Raw genomic sequence first — 16534 nt, 5'->3', positions numbered from 1 at the left:
GGGTTAAAGCTAACAGGGGCGTTAAACAAGATCCTGGGCCCTATGCATAGGCAATCCTGATGGGCCCCCATGGCCCCCACCCATGAAAATATCCAGGTAAAAAATATATACTTCAGATTCATACTTTTCAAGGGCCCTCTCTTCCTTTGGGGCCCTGGTAATGAGTACTGGTTTTACCCCCAGTCCGACCCTGGGAGCTAAACTTGGATAAACAAACAAAGTTTGGAACTGTAAGGTCAAATAATTTTTATGTACTTTATTTTTTGTTGACATTATATCTGTGGTCAAAAATGTATATGACTATGCCTAATTGGCACAGTGCACAGACACACACAAAGCTCGGGATATGACAAATGTGCGCAGCAAGGCTAGAATGGATACGTTTGGCTCTACTGGACATGCGCACATAAATACAGCAAAACAATCGACTACTCCAGCATGCATTAACCATAAAGCATACAAAGTGTTTGCAAGTACGACGTGAATAACAATAGAATTACAATATTGCGTGTAGCTGTTACTATATGACCTTATCTATGTTGCATGTAAAAATAAAATATGTAATGTAATAATTAGGGTTGTGCCTGAAGCCGAATACCTTAATCGGAATGGCACGGATAATGGCTTAAAAAACGAATAACGCTCAAGGAATAATTCTGCCTGAATACTCGTCTGAAGCTGACACAGTCTGGTGTTTGCTAGATAACAGGTGAGCCAGGGCATCAGCGCCAGAAGTGAATGAATGTAAACTTTACGAGTGAAAAGAGCGCAAATCAAACACCGCATTGTTGTCGCCTCTCTGTGCATCTCTCAAAAATCAGAGCGTTGCAAGAGTAATTTTACCTATAATAATACATCATAGCTACACGTTATATTATTTGTATATATTTAAAAGGCAAATATTGAAAGCTTAGGCTACCATGATACGAATGAATGGAATAAGCACAGCGCGCTCGCCAATCAAACAGCTGCGCTACGCGTCTCAGTCTCTCAAAAACCAAATCAGTTCTCTCTCAAGAGTAGGCTAATGATCAGCTTAGATACGGATACATTGTCTACTTGTCCTACATGTTTGCATCTTTACCTTTTGCTGGTTTGCGCGGAACACACACATCTGTTTAGTGAAGTTCATTAACATTAAGACTCGCTTAAAGTGTTCAGCGTAATGAGAATGTGCGCATTGAATGGATTCAGTCGTGTTCAAATGATCACTAAATGTTTGTCATGACATCTCTCTGCTTGCATGATAAATATTATTTTAGAAATTAATAATTATTTCAGTTTAACACGACATACTTGTTCAGTGATAACTACGAAAAAATATATAAAAAGTCATAACAGTCTTATCAAGTAACTGTACGATATTGTATCCGAATGCAGATAGGAAAAATTTTGTGATTGTTACAGATACAAATACTGGCTGTTACATGAAAATGTAAATATGTAATGTCATATATAAAGTTTTTAAAATTTACATATGTAATTGTTGCATAAGGCTATACATTAATACGCGTTTATTGATTAAAAAAAAGGCTATCTAGGTGTAGACGTAAATAAAACACAATCTAACAGGTAGAAAATTAAATTAGAAACATCTAAACTTTTCAGGTCGCAGTAAGTGCACCACTGGTCATGCCCATCCTTTCCTGGAACAATACTGAAAGCTAAGGCAAGATGGAGAAACAGATGATCATAGTTGTACAAGGATAGCCATTTTTTAAATGAATCTATTAGCAGAGCTACTGCAAGTGATTTTAAGTGCTGGAATTACATTTATTCTTTGCTGAAACTTCTGCGTCATCATGGAGAGCGGGTCATGGTTGCCCAGCAACAGCAGACGCCACTGGAGCGCAAGCGCAGGCTACAGAGTGCTTTGGAAATAAGGAGAGCGGCGCGCCTAGCGTTTTCCACACGTTTTCAGTCACGACATCATGCAAATGTGGTTTTGTATTGAAGGAGAAATTTTTTATTTTATTTTTTTGCTGGACTCGGTCGAGACCAACTAGAAGACTTGGCGAGTCCAATGGCCAAGTCCGAGACAAGTCCGAGTGCAAATTCAACGAGTCCGAGACAAGTCCGAGACGACAGAAAAATGTCTCGAGTCCGGACTCGAGTCCAAGACCGGACTCGAGTACTACAGCCCTAACTGTAACCATGTGAAATTAAAGGCAATTACTGCATAGTTCTACAATCCAAACAACACAATCAACACACATTCAATAAGATGTTTCTTGATCAGCATTCAGTATTTTAGTTTTTAAATTTGGTTTTAAATAAAAAAAAGGTCTTTACCAGTGTCTTTATTTACAGACTAAATAAAAGTATGCTATATAAATAGATTATTCCAAAATGTTAAAATCAGATAATGTTGGTTCGAAAAAAAACAAAGATGCAAAGTGTTTTCATTCATCCAAAAAATAATAATAATAAAGGTAATGATTCACATCTTTATTTTTTTCACTTGAGCCAGTGAAAAATAAATAACTATTCTCTCAAGTAAAAAATTATAGATGTGAATCATTACCCTAAATTTTTTTCATTGGATGAATGAAACACTTTTTCTCAGTGTGCTACAGCAGGTGATTTTTAAATCAAATTAAGTCGATGTAATTTTAAGGTAAAATAAAAATAATCAACTGTCGTTTACTTCTGGTTTTCAAACGTTTATGCAAGTTCCACTTTACAAAAAAAAAAAAAAGTTTCGTCACAGTTTAGTCCGTTTAGTTTCTCATCCAACACGAGAAGTTGATCTGAACATCTCTTCACGGTCTACTCGTGTTCAGGGTGCGGACCGGTAACAGTAAGCTCGCGCAGCTTTAGTGTGCGCAGAAAAGGGACTCTTATTTGTGCGCTAGTACACCAACGGCTGATCGCTTCCTGCTGCTATCTGTGCCTCAGACATGTAGCTCTGCATTTCCAGTGCTGATCGGCTGCCCGTGTCCTGCGCACAGATTTCGAAATACTTCCACACAAATGACATAGCGAACGGTTACAATGTAGTCTGTGCACGCGGCCACACTTCCGGAAAAAGTGGCCTAAAGAAGACCAAAAACCGATTTATGGCAGGTCAATCGGTGCATCCCTAATTTTGTGCCCCCACAAGTCTTGGAGTATGACACATGATTTGCAGTTAACTACTTTAGACACTTTATTATGATATTATCATTAAGCATTACATTATGTTTTGTATTTAGCAAAAGGGAGTTGTATGGGTTTGATATTACAATTTTAAGGAATTTTTATATTGTTACTGATGGTTTATGCTGGCTTAACAGATAAATCAAAAGGAGATGATGTGCTTGAAGAGTATGAAGCCACCAATACATGAGTAAGCCACAATTGCATATTTTAAGATTATCATGTTTGTCAGGTTTATTTTTTCTACAATAATAATAATAATAATAATAATAATAATAATAATAATAATAAAGAGCCTGATCTCTTTCTTTAAAAATTCAACTAAGTTATATATATATATATATATAAAAAGTCGGTACTAAAAAAAGGAAAACGTCACGGTACCAGGTTTCTTTAAGTACCGGTGGGACCGAGGTCCCGTACAAACCCGGTTCTTGACGCATACATCGCTATGATTTCCGTGAAGCAGAAAACGCGGACGGAATCTCAAAATCCAGTCATGAAAATGAAACTTAGATTTTAATATGGACAGTCAGGGAATTAGTCAAAGTTAGCATAAATTAATAAAATCAAAGCTCCATATGGACGAGTATCTGTAAATGTTAATTTACACGCTGAATCGACACGCTACATTAACTATATTATTTGTTGTCTTCTCCTGTCAAAATAATGGAGTTTATTTAGAATTATTCAGCTTTTTAGAACAAGCTGAAGATAAGCCGGTTTCTCCGGTAGCGGGCGGGGCTAATGCACAAATGGCAATTTCATTGGCTGGCACTGATCTATTAATGTCTCTGTTTTGATTTCAGCAAATCAGTTCGACCGAACGCAGACAATGTGATTAATATTCATGAACCCAGCAGCTCATCAATCCATAGTGCATTGTATATTGTTGGTTTGGTAGTAGAATTAGTTGTAGTATTATCTTTTAATAATGTATGTGATACTGCTACTACTGTTGAAAAAAATAATACAATTTTATTTTTTAAAGAAATTAATCACACAATATTTCTTCCATGTTTTAAATTTAATAGCAAATCCCCTTTATTTACCAAAAAATAAAATGTGTTCAAATTTCATAAATTAAAAGACAAATTAAACTTTGGTGAAACTTGTTTACTGTTTTTCATAATTATATTACTTGTAGAAAAACTTTATACAATTGAAAATAAGTATAAAAAATGGCATTGGTTTTATTTTTAGTGATAAAAAGTTTTTTTAATTAGCATATTTTTGTGTTTTTGCTTTGGTACCGAGTACCGTTGATTTTCACTGGTATCGGTACCGAATACTGACATTTTGGTACCGTGACAACACTATATATAACACTATATATATGTTATATGTTTGGACCGTCATTCATTTATGTGCTGTCCCATTTATGTGCATTCATTTTAATACGAGTGATCCATTTTAATAGGGAGATCAGTATGCACTTGGAATTGTGACTTTGTTGTTAGAAGACCCATTTTCTAGTAAGACTGACTTTCTTTTTACAAAATACATTTACAGTGAATTAAATAAATTTCCTTAAAGGGATAGTTCACCCAAAAATTCAAGTTAAAGGGGTCGTTCTTACAAAATTAAAATTAGCCTGTGATTTATTCACCCTCGAGGCAACCTAGGTGTATATGACTTTCTTCTTTCAGATGAATCCAATCTAAGTTTTATTAAAAATGATTCTGGCACTTCTGAGATTTATAATGGCAGTGGGTGGGAGTTTCTGTTCAACAAAAGAAGTACAATAAAATGTATCCATCCCTAATGACATAACATCATATACAACCAAGTATGATGTCCCATACGGGAAGTCGTGGCCTAATGGTTAGAGGGTTGGACTCCCAATCGAAGGGTTTTGAGTTCTAGTCTCGGGCCGGACGGAATTGTGGGTGGGGGTAGTGCATGAACAGCTCTCTCTCCACCTTCAATACCATGACTTAGGTGCCCTTGAGCAAGGCATCGCACCCCAACTGCTCCCCGGGCGCCGCAGCATAAATGGCTGCCCACTGCTCCGGGTGTGTGTTCACAGTGTGTGTGTGTGTTCACTGCTCTGTGTGTGTGCATTTCGGATGGGTTAAATGCAGAGCACAAATTATGAGTATGGGTCACCATACTTGGCTGAATGTCACTTCACTTTCACCATACTCAGAATTTGTGCTCTGCATTTAACCCATCCAAAGTGCACACACACAGCAGTCAACAAACCTGGAGCAGTGGGCATAATTTACGCTGCGGTGCCTGGGGAGCAGTTGGGGGTTCGGTGCCTTGCTCAAGGGCACCTCAGTCGTGGTGTTGAGGTAGTACTAAACAGTGCCTCACACGCGCTACGTGGGGTGAATAAATGCCTCCTGTAGTGAATCAATGTGTTTTTCTAAGAAAAATATAACTATTTAACACATTATAAACACTTTCCTTTAGCTTGTGCTGACTTTCGTGTGTGCAAGCTGTTCCGGGCGGATGACGTAGGACTTTGGTGTAACTCTGTCTGGATTGGGAGTGGTCCCATGTATTTCTTCTGTAGATTTTTTAAAAAAAAATAAAGTTTGGTGTTCCTCAGAAGACAGAAGGTCATACAGGTTTGAAACCACATGAGGATAAACACATGACAGAATCTTCAGTTTTGGGTGAACTATTGTTGTATTGCAATCAGTGTTAATTTCGTCATTATTTTTGTCACGAATATATTTTTGCGGACGAAAACGAAACGAAAACTAAAAAATAAGTCACTGATGGAGACTAAAACTATGACTAAATTGATTGAGGAGATCGTCAACGAATAAAGGACCAGACGAAAATAGAATGTGACGGAAATCCAATCAGCAGATGGGAGAGATGCGAGGAATCAACAAAAGAACCGGCAAAATGAAACAGACTGCATGAGAGAAGAGAACCAATCAGAGCCCGACTTATTGAGACGTGAAGCGAAGGTATTCAGTTTTTGACTGAGCTCCCGGGAAGACGGCATTCGAAAATGTCCACAGCTGGGAGAAAAAGAAGGGGAGACTTGTGGGCTCACTTCACGTGTGACGACGAACAAAACAAAACAAAGTGTAAAGCATGCGGAGCGATCATTCGTGGCAAGAACACAACCAATTTGAAAAGACATTTACAGACGAGCCACTCTGACATTTTTTTCTCAAAGGTAAATTCACAACGATGTTCTTTTGTTTATTGAGCTAAGCAAAATTGGAAGACTGCTGTGCATAGATGTTGCAGCATTAAATATTACGAACTGAAAAGTACTGTAAAATAGCCCCTTCTTCAAGTTAGATGAGAGCACCATACTAATACATAAAATTATGCTACATACATTTGATTAATTCTAATGTTTAGTATATTTTATAATGTTCTACTTGTTGACAATATCACAAATATTTCTAGATTAGTGATGTGAAACGTGACTGTTCACATCCTATCATTATACATACTAATCTAGCAATATTGTGGTATTTAAAACATACAATATTGCTAGACAAATTAATACCTTATAAAATCTTGTACTTTTTTTATCCACCTAGCTGCCAACTTATTAAATATTTACTTTAAATTAAAAATGTTTGCACTTATTTTTCAGCTCAGCTGTAAGCTTTAAAGTCCTGGACCTAACTTTATTTTTCTTTTATTGATGTTCAATTGGCAGCTAGTAATTGTTTACATTATCATGACAGTGTTTGTTGCTGCATAAAAGCTTTTGAATTGAAATAAAGACACAGTTGTGTTGTAATAAAGCTGAATTTGTGTTTTATATATTTTGGTTAAGTTTGTTTCCTATACCAGCAGTAAAAAATTGTCTAGTAAATCGGTTATTGATTTTAGTCTTATTTTAGTCGACTAAAATACCAAGCAATTTTGGTCGACTAAAATACCAAGCAATTTTAGTCGACTAAAATAAGACTAAAATTTAAACAAATCAGATGACTAAAACTTGACTAAAACTAAAAATAATTATAGTCAAAATACTAAGACTAAAACTAAATTAAAATTTTGTGTCAAAATTAACACTGTTTGCAATTCATACTTGTATTTGACATTTCACCTGACAATAGTTTTGATAAATGGATTTGAAAATATTTGTTAATTTTTTGTGTGTGTTTTTATTTATTATTATTGGTGTTGTTTTTCAATTTTACAGGGGAAGATGCTGCAAATAGGAGTGGATCTTGCTTGGCTGAAAACTGCTGAGAAACGCATCTTGTTGTGCTGAAAAAAAAAGAAGTTTAGAGAAGAGAAAAAGACCATTCTCTCCAAGGAGGTCCAAACACCATCACAGACTTTGATTAGTGAGCACTAACATGTATTCTGCATTTATGATAATGAATGGAATGCTGTTGTTTAACCTGATACATGTCAGCAATATAAATCTTATGACATTAAGAGTACATATGGACCAAATAAAAATGTTTTTTGTGTCTTTGTTTTGACATTAGGATGTTAAATTGTTGTAAGACCATGTTCTTTACATTGAATTTTTATTTGTATTTTTTTTTTTTTTAATTGTTTTGAATTGAAACATTGAAAGTGAATCAATCAATCAATCAATCACCTTTATTTATATAGTGCTTTAAACAAAATACATTGCGCCAAAGCACTGAACAACATTCATTTGTCTCAATAATGCAAAATGATAGTTAAAGGCAGTTCATCATTGAATTCATTGATGTCATCTCTGTTCAGTTGAAATAGTGTCTGTTTTAATTTGCAATCAAGTCAACGATATCGCTGTAGATGAAGTGACCCCAACTAAGCAAGCCAGAGGCGACAGCGGCAAGGAACCGAAACTCCATCGGTGACAGAATGGAGAAAAAAACCTTGGGAGAAACCAGGCTCAGTTGGGGGGCCAGTTCTCCTCTGACCAGACGAAACCAGTAGTTCAATTCCAGGCTGCAGCAAAGTCAGATTGTGCAGAAGAATCATCTGTTTCCTGTGGTCTTGTCCTGGTGCTCCTCTGAGACAAGGTCTTTACAGGGGATCTGTATCTGGGCTCTAGTTGTCCTGGTCTCCGCTGTCTTTCAGGGCAGTAGAGGTCCTTTCTAGGTGCTGATCCACCATCTGGTCTGGATACGTACTGGATCCGGGTGACTGCAGTGACCCTCTGATCTGGACACAGACTGGATCTGGTGGCCACGGTGACCTCGGAACAAGAGAGAAACAGACAAATATTAGCGTAGATGCCATTCTTCTAATGATGTAGCAAGTACATCAGGTGTTATGTGAAGTGTTCCGGTTCCAGTTTACCTAATTAATGCAGCCTAAAAATCCTTTAACGGATTTGGATATTAAAAGCATATTAGTATGTTATGTGTATGCCAGGTTAAAGAGATGGGTCTTTAATCTAGATTTAAACTGCAAGAGTGTGTCTGCCTCCCGAACAATGTTAGGTAGGTTATTCCAGAGTTTAGGCGCCAAATAGGAAAAGGATCTGCCGCCCGCAGTTGATTTTGATATTCTAGGTATTATCAAATTGCCTGAGTTTTGAGAACGTAGCGGACGTAGAGGAGTATAATGTAAAAGGAGCTCATTCAAATACTGAGGTGCTAAACCATTCAGGGCTTTATAAGTAATAAGCAATATTTTAAAATCTATACGATGTTTGATAGGGAGCCAGTGCAGTGTAAGAACTCTTGCTGCTGCATTTTGGACTAGCTGTAGTTTGTTTACCAAGCGTGCAGAACAACCACCCAATAAAGCATTACAGTAGTCTAACCTTGAAGTCATAAATGCATGGATTAACATTTCTGCATTTGACATTGAGAGCATAGGCCGTAATTTAGATATATTTTTGAGATGGAAAAATGCAGTTTTACAAATGCTAGAAACGTGGCTTTCTAAGGAAAGATTGCGATCAAGTAGCACACCTAGGTTCCTAACTGATGACGAAGAATTGACAGAGCAACCATCAAGTCTTAGACAGTGTTCTAGGTTATTACAAGTAGAGTTTTTAGGCCCTATGATTAACACCTCTGTTTTTTCTGAATTTAGCAGTAAGAAATTACTCGTCATCCAATTTTTTATATCGACTATGCATTCCATTAGTTTTTCAAATTGGTGTGTTTCACCGGGCTGCGAGGAAATATAGAGCTGCGTATCATCAGCATAACAGTGAAAGCTAACACCATGTTTCCTGATGATATCTCCCAAGGGTAACATATAAAGCGTGAAGAGTAGCGGCCCTAGAACTGAGCCTTGAGGTACTCCATACTGCACTTGTGATCGATATGATACATCTTCATTCACTGCTACGAACTGATGGCGGTCATATAAGTATGATTTAAACCATGCTAATGCACTTCCACTGATTCCAACAAAGTGTTCAAGTCTATGCAAAAGAATGTTGTGGTCAATTGTGTCAAACGCAGCACTAAGATCCAATAAAACTAATAGAGAGATACACCCACGATCAGATGATAAGAGCAGATCATTTGTAACTCTAAGGAGAGCAGTTTCAGTACTATGATACGGTCTAAATCCTGACTGGAAATCCTCACATATACCATTTTTCTCTAAGAAGGAATATAATTGTGAGGATACCACCTTTTCTAGTATCTTGGACAGAAAAGGGAGATTCGAGATTGGTCTATAATTAACTAGTTCTCTGGGGTCAAGTTGTGGCTTTTTTATGAGAGGCTTAATAACAGCCAGTTTGAAGGTTTTGGGGACATGTCCTAATAACAATGATGAATTAATAATAGTCAGAAGAGGACCTATGACTTCTGGAAGCACCTCTTTTAAGAGCTTAGATGGTATAGGGTCTAACATACATGTTGTAAGTTTAGATGATTTAACAAGTTTATACAATTCTTCCTCTCCTATAGTAGAGAATGAGTGGAACTGTTCCTCAGGGGGTCTATAGTGCACTGTCTGATGCGAAACTGTAGCTGACGGCTGAATGGTTGCAATTTTATCTCTAATAGTATCGATTTTAGAAGTAAAGTAGTTCATAAAGTCATTACTGCTGTGGTGTTGGGAAATGTCAACACTTGTTGAGGCTTTATTTTTCGTTAATTTAGCCACTGTATTGAATAAATACCTGGGGTTATGTTTGTTTTCTTCTAAAAGAGAAGAAAAGTAATCAGATCTAGCAGTTTTTAATGCTTTTCGGTAGGATATGCTACTTTCCCGCCAAGCAATACGAAATACCTCTAGTTTTGTTTTCCTCCAGCTGCGCTCCATTTTTCGGGCTGCTCTCTTTAGGGTGCGAGTATGCTCATTATACCATGGTGTCAAACTGTTTTCCTTAACCTTTCTTAAGCGTAAAGGAGCAACTGTATTTAAAGTGCTAGAAAAGAGAGAGTCCATAGTTTCTGTTACATCATCAAGTTGTTCTGAGGTTTTGGATATGCTAAGGAATTCGGATACATCAGGAAGATAACTTAAAAAGCTGTCTTTTGTGGTAGAAGTGATGGTTCTTCGATACTTGTAACAAGAAGTAGAATTTACAATTTTGGCTATATGAAGTTTACACAGAACTAAATAATGATCTGAGATATCATCACTTGGCTGAATAATTTCAACACTATCAACATCAATTCCATGTGACAGTATTAAATCTAGAGTATGATTTCGACAATGAGTAGGTCCTGAAACGTGTTGTCTAACACCAATAGAGTTCAGAATGTCTATAAATGCTGATCCCAATACATCTTTTTCATTATCGACATGGATATTAAAATCACCAACTATTAAGACTTTATCTGCAGCCAGAACTAACTCGGATGTAAAATCACCAAACTCTTTAATAAAGTCTGTATGGTGCCCTGGTGGCCTGTATACAGTAGCCAGTACAAACATAACAGGGGATTTATCATTAACATTGGTTTCTCTGGATAATGTTATATGAAGCACCATTACTTCAAACGAGTTATACTTGAAGCCTGCCCTCTGAGAAATCCTGAAAACGTTATTATAAATTGAAGCAACACCTCCCCCTTTGCCTTTTAGACGCGGCTCGTGTTTATAACAATAATCTTGGGGGGTGGACTCATTTAAAATAATGTAATCATCAGGTTTTAGCCAGGTTTCTGTCAAGCAGAGCACATCTATATTATGATCAGTTATCATATTATTTACAAAAAGTGTTTTCGTAGAAATGGATCTGATATTCAATAAGCCAATCTTTATCATTTGTTTATCCATATTGCATTTGTTTTTTATTTGTTGAACCTCAATTAAATTGTTAACCTTAACTTGGTTTGGACGTTTTTTGTATTTTCTAGTTCGTGGAACAGACACAGTCTCTATAGTGTGATATCTAGGTGAAAGAGTCTCTATGTGCTGAGAATTAACTGACCTCTGTGACGGGAGGCAGCTAGCAGACGGTCGGTTTAGCCAGTCTGTCTGCTTCCTGACCTGGGCCCCAGTTAGTCAAGTATAAACACTAAGACTATTTGCCATATTTCTAGACAGAAGAGTGGCGCCACCCCAGGAGGGATGAAGACCATCTCTTTTAAACAGGTCAGGTCTGCCCCAAAAGCTCGTCCAATTGTCTATATAACCTATGTTATTCTGTGGGCACCACTTAGACATCCAGCCATTGAGTGATGACAATCTGCTATGCATCTCATCACCACGGTAAGCAGGGAGGGGACCAGAGCATATTACAGTGTCTGACATCGTGCTTGCAAGTTCACACACCTCTTTAAAGTTATTTTTAGTGATCTCCGACTGGCGAAGTCGAACATCATTAGCGCCGGCATGAATAACAATCTTACTGTATTTACGTTTAGCATTAGCCAGCACTTTTAAATTTGCCAAGATGTCAGGCGCTCTGGCTCCCGGTAAACATTTGACTATGGTGGCTGGTGTCTCTATATTCACGTTCCGTACAATAGAATCGCCAATAACTAGAGCACTTTCATCAGGTTTCTCAGTGGGTGCATCACTGAGTGGGGAGAACCTGTTTAATGTTTTGATCGTAACAGAAGAGCGGTGTTTTGACCCACGACTACGCTGCCTCACCGTCACCCAGTTGCCCTGCTGCAGGGGCTCTGCTGGAACCGGAAAATGTACAGGAATCCCTGAGCTAGACACATCCAAAGCCGTATCTAGAGCCCTAACATTCTTACTGTCCTCAATTAAAGTTTGGATGCGTGTCTCTAATTCTGAAATCTTCTCTGTCAGCCTAACTGTTTCCCTGCATTTATCACATGTGAATCCCTCATCAGCGACAGAGATAGATAAACTGTACATGTGGCAAGAGGTGCAAATAACAATTGTAGGAGAAGCCATTACTCACCGTGCTTGATGAAATATTCTTACTGCGGTTGTTTGATGAACTTGTGGAAAACTGCAGCGTGAGAGAGGAGAGGAGAGGAGAAAAGAAAACGCTAATGACAAGCTAACGAGTGCTAACGCTTTGCAGGTGTGCTGCAGTCACGGAAGAGTGAACGATCAAAGTTAATCTGATAAGATTGATCGGTAATATCAGAAATATGGTGTGAATTAAGTTATATTTTACAATTAAAAAAACAAACAAACAGACAGTGATAGTAAGAAAGATTATAGAGAAAAAAACTATATCGAGTATATCACTGCGGTCAAGCCAGCCGCGGTTTGAAAGTACACGGTCAAGTCAGCCGCACTTTTTTTTTTTGTTTGTGCGTCTAATCGTGCACTGACGGTACCCAGTGAAGACATTCTGGTGCTGAAAATGAATGTTAACTTTGAACACCAACTTTGGTGTTCTCATCATCCATTCTGGTGTTAATATTTTACACCTTAAGAGTTTGTTGGATAACACTGTCAGAGTGTTAATAATGTTAACTCTTTCAAAAGTGTTAATTTAACACTTTACCAGTGATTCCCATATATGCTATGGGCAAGTGTTAATTTTAACTCTGAGGGAGTTAAATCCACTTTTTAAAATTTGCTGTGTACTTTACAATGAATGTGATGCAGTGCATAGAACCATTTTCATAGTGGAGCCACTCTAAGTCTTTCAACCACTCTCTTCGAAGACTTTATGCCTTCTATTCGGATGGTATCAACTTTCACCACATGAACGCTGTCACCAGCACTATTATTTGTAGGTGGTTCACAAAAGAAATCTGTCAGTGTTTCTTTTTTTTTCTCTCTCTTCTTCAGCCCTTTACATTCCCCAGGGTAGTTAGCTCCCTGTCACCTGACACCAAAAAGCAGTGACTGGCTAATATTAACCAATCTAAAATCTACATTAAAGTTAAGAATGTAAAGATGAAGTTAAATTGGCAGAACGGCAGACAGATCACAATATCAACACTCAGCAGGCACATATTCTAAAACGTTTTAGAGAAATGAAAACAGGTCGCACGACAACAATTATATGCACTCGTATAAATGCTCCCAAATTTATGTTGCATATTTTACATTTCTGGAACCAAAATTTTAACAAAAGTTTTCAGATTTCTATGTATTCTAAAGTTCAAACTTGGTGAACTCTGGCCTGCGAAATTGCATCATCGGCAGATCGCTACGTCACGCCGTGACCTAGTATCTGAATATAAAATATAAATATAAAAAGAATATAAATATAAAACTGCAGCGCTGCAGGAAAGTGGAGTATATTGTATGTTCTTACATTTTAGGTGTTTTTATTATTATTGTTTATGTATTAAAAATACGTTTTTTAAAAGATGCTGCAGAGCACAACGTCATACCATGATTATTGCAGCATCCAAACGAATTCCACATGCTCAAAGTGTAGTGTGACCGCGGCTTAACTCTTTAAAGGAAATAAAAAGTGCACTCCACCCATTCAACTTCCTCAAGGCACTTTGGTAAATATTCAGCTTGGAAAAAAAGGAAAGCACTGAGACATCTAGGTCGAACAAGCCTTCCAAGTCTGCCTCTAACCAACTAGAATTTCATTTTTTTTTTTCAATCCTCACTACTGACAGTCTATGAATTTTTATAGTGTTAAGTATATGCCACCCAGATTTTAGAAGTGATTAAATTAAACCAATAGTTTATAAAGTACTAAAAAAAAACAGCATGATTTGATAGCCATTGAACACTATAAACATTGCAATTATAAGCACTGTATCTACATAAATCATTGTGTAGACATGGTCACAAAGCAAACAGAGATTCCTTAAATTGATGCATGATGCAATTTCACGTTGGTTATAAATGTGCATACATAAACTTGCCCCAGCTTCCTCTACATCCCTTGATTTCTAAATGAATACCTATCAGATCACACAGAGATTTTAACGTTTGGCTCTCTATTTTGAATTGCTGCCTAGTTTGCACTTTCACCCTGTGAATCTCATTTCACTCAGTCTGTGGTATGAAATCCTGAGACCATCAACCACAAAACCTTAATAAAAGCAATTATGCAGAAAACAAGTGAGGGCTCAGAGTTTGGGCAGAATCGTACACACAGTACAAATCATCATGCAAAACCCCTTTTGAATTGAGATTTGTTGTGGTATGTTGCTGACTTTTTTTTATTGAACATTAAAAATGTATTTTTGTCAGATGTTGCAGATAGGGATATGCCGGTATCAAATTTTCCTGTTGCGATTAATTGCTAATGCTTTTTATCACGGTATACGGTATTATTACGGTGTTTAAATTTAGTTTAAACAGTGGTCATAATACAGTATAACAGGTTACATTTTTTGTATAACAAAAATAACTTAACATTTAAATACAATAAAGCAATACAGAAAAATAAAGTTAAAAGTTTTACACAGATTAAAGTGCAAATTAACTATAAAGACCTCTTTAGTGACTTACTCTTCAATGAGCAATAGCTACATTTACTACAGAAGTTATTAATCTTTGTTTAAAAAATACAAGTCTTTAATAACAAGTTTAATAACATGTTATTAAATATTGGAATAACTAAGATTAATGAATGTTCAGAATAATTTTTCATTGGCAGTTTATGTTAATCAATGAATCAACCAATGTAGACTAATGAAGCCCTAATGTAAAGTGTGAATGAACATTAAAGAATCAAAAGACTTTCAAACAATTTTAAGTCTTAATATTTCAGTATTTGCCACTGTGATGAACACTAGTGAATCCACAAAAATGTAATGGCTATTTAAAATTATTTAAATATGTTTTAGAAAGTAGCAGCTGATTTAGGCCCCATCCACATGAAGCCAGAGTTTACCCCAATCCAATCTTTTTTTTTTCTCATCTCAAGAAATATCCGCGTCCAGACGAAACCACAAAATGATGTAGCATACATGCCAGACCATCATGTGACGCTGAAATTCTGCCACAGAGATACACATAAAAAGGAAGAAGACGACATGCACTATGCTCATAAACCTTGCGCGTGGTACACAAACGAACATGGAAAAATACATTTATCAATCTGTGTTAATGTTAGAAGATAAAAAGGCAATCGTTCAGTGTTTGTTCATGTTTTTGTTGCTGTTACGTGATGTAGCGGTGTCTGATTAGGAGCGAGACGCGGGCTGATGACATCATCGTTTCAGAAAATATACGCATTGTCCACACGAAAACGCAAAGGCAGCATTTTAAAATTTATCCACTCTGGGACCCGGTTTCAAAAAATATTGGTTTCACTCTTCCAAATGACGGATCCGTGTGGACGAAACGGTTATCCATTAAAAAAATTGTGTGTAGTCACAGAAATGCATCTCTATGTGGACGGGGCCTTATTTATGGGATTTCCAGGGTAAGGGCCGCATTTTGTGCAGTTTAGCGCTATCTGCTGTCAGAGAGTGAATGTGCTTTCATGCATCTATCATGTGTTACTCCATGTGCTTCTCATGCGTGCTTTACATCAGAGCCCACTCCTCTTTCAAGCAGAATACAGCTGTGTTTTGCATTTTGACCAGTTGATGGGAAAATTATTCTTAAAATGCATTCCAAATTTGAGAAAATTTGTAATATCTAATTTTTCACGGTATTTAGAAGTGTCCACGATAACAATAATGTGCATATTCATTACAGTGCTATTACCGAAAACTGGCACATGTCTAGTTGCAGAACATAATGACCATATTAGAAGATATGCTCCAACACCTTCTAAGTGACTAAGAATATCTTTCAGTTTATGACTAAATATGTTATCCTACCTTCGTGGTCATCTTCTGAAGATGGTGTCTCAAAGCTACAGGCTGGAGATCTGTCTGAGAGACTCTGCTGTAATGTGATGTGAACCACCAGAAGCCTACGCAGACTAATCAGATCAGAGTTTTTCAGGCCCTGCTCCAGCTGTCGGAGGACTGTCTGTCCTGGCTGACAGGTTAATACCGTCACCTTTAAAAAAAGAAAGAATTCATCAGCATTAGTATTTATTTTATTTACCTTTATTTTACCAGGGAAGAAAATCACATTAAGATTACAATCTCTTTTACAAGTGAGCCCTGGCCAAGAAGGCAGCACATAGAAGATACACTTTAACAGACAACAAGCAACAAAAAAGACAGGGATG

General features: G+C 37.1%; 1 protein-coding gene across 2 annotated transcripts in view; it reads right to left on the bottom strand.

Moving 5' to 3' along the window:
* Positions 1-16534, bottom strand: part of m1ap (meiosis 1 associated protein) — a 103324-nt gene that overhangs the window by 76006 nt on the left and 10784 nt on the right. For both annotated transcript variants that reach the window (XM_052560948.1, XM_052560949.1), the window contains exon 4: positions 16176-16359. In XM_052560948.1, the coding sequence (XP_052416908.1) occupies positions 16176-16359 (184 nt within the window). The remainder of the gene's footprint in view (positions 1-16175; positions 16360-16534) is intronic.

This window comes from Carassius gibelio, chromosome B7, assembly GCF_023724105.1.
Source record: "Carassius gibelio isolate Cgi1373 ecotype wild population from Czech Republic chromosome B7, carGib1.2-hapl.c, whole genome shotgun sequence".
Lineage (NCBI taxonomy): Eukaryota > Metazoa > Chordata > Actinopteri > Cypriniformes > Cyprinidae > Carassius > Carassius gibelio.
Note: the sequence above shows the minus strand (reverse complement) of the source record. Positions and strands in the feature narration are given on the sequence as shown.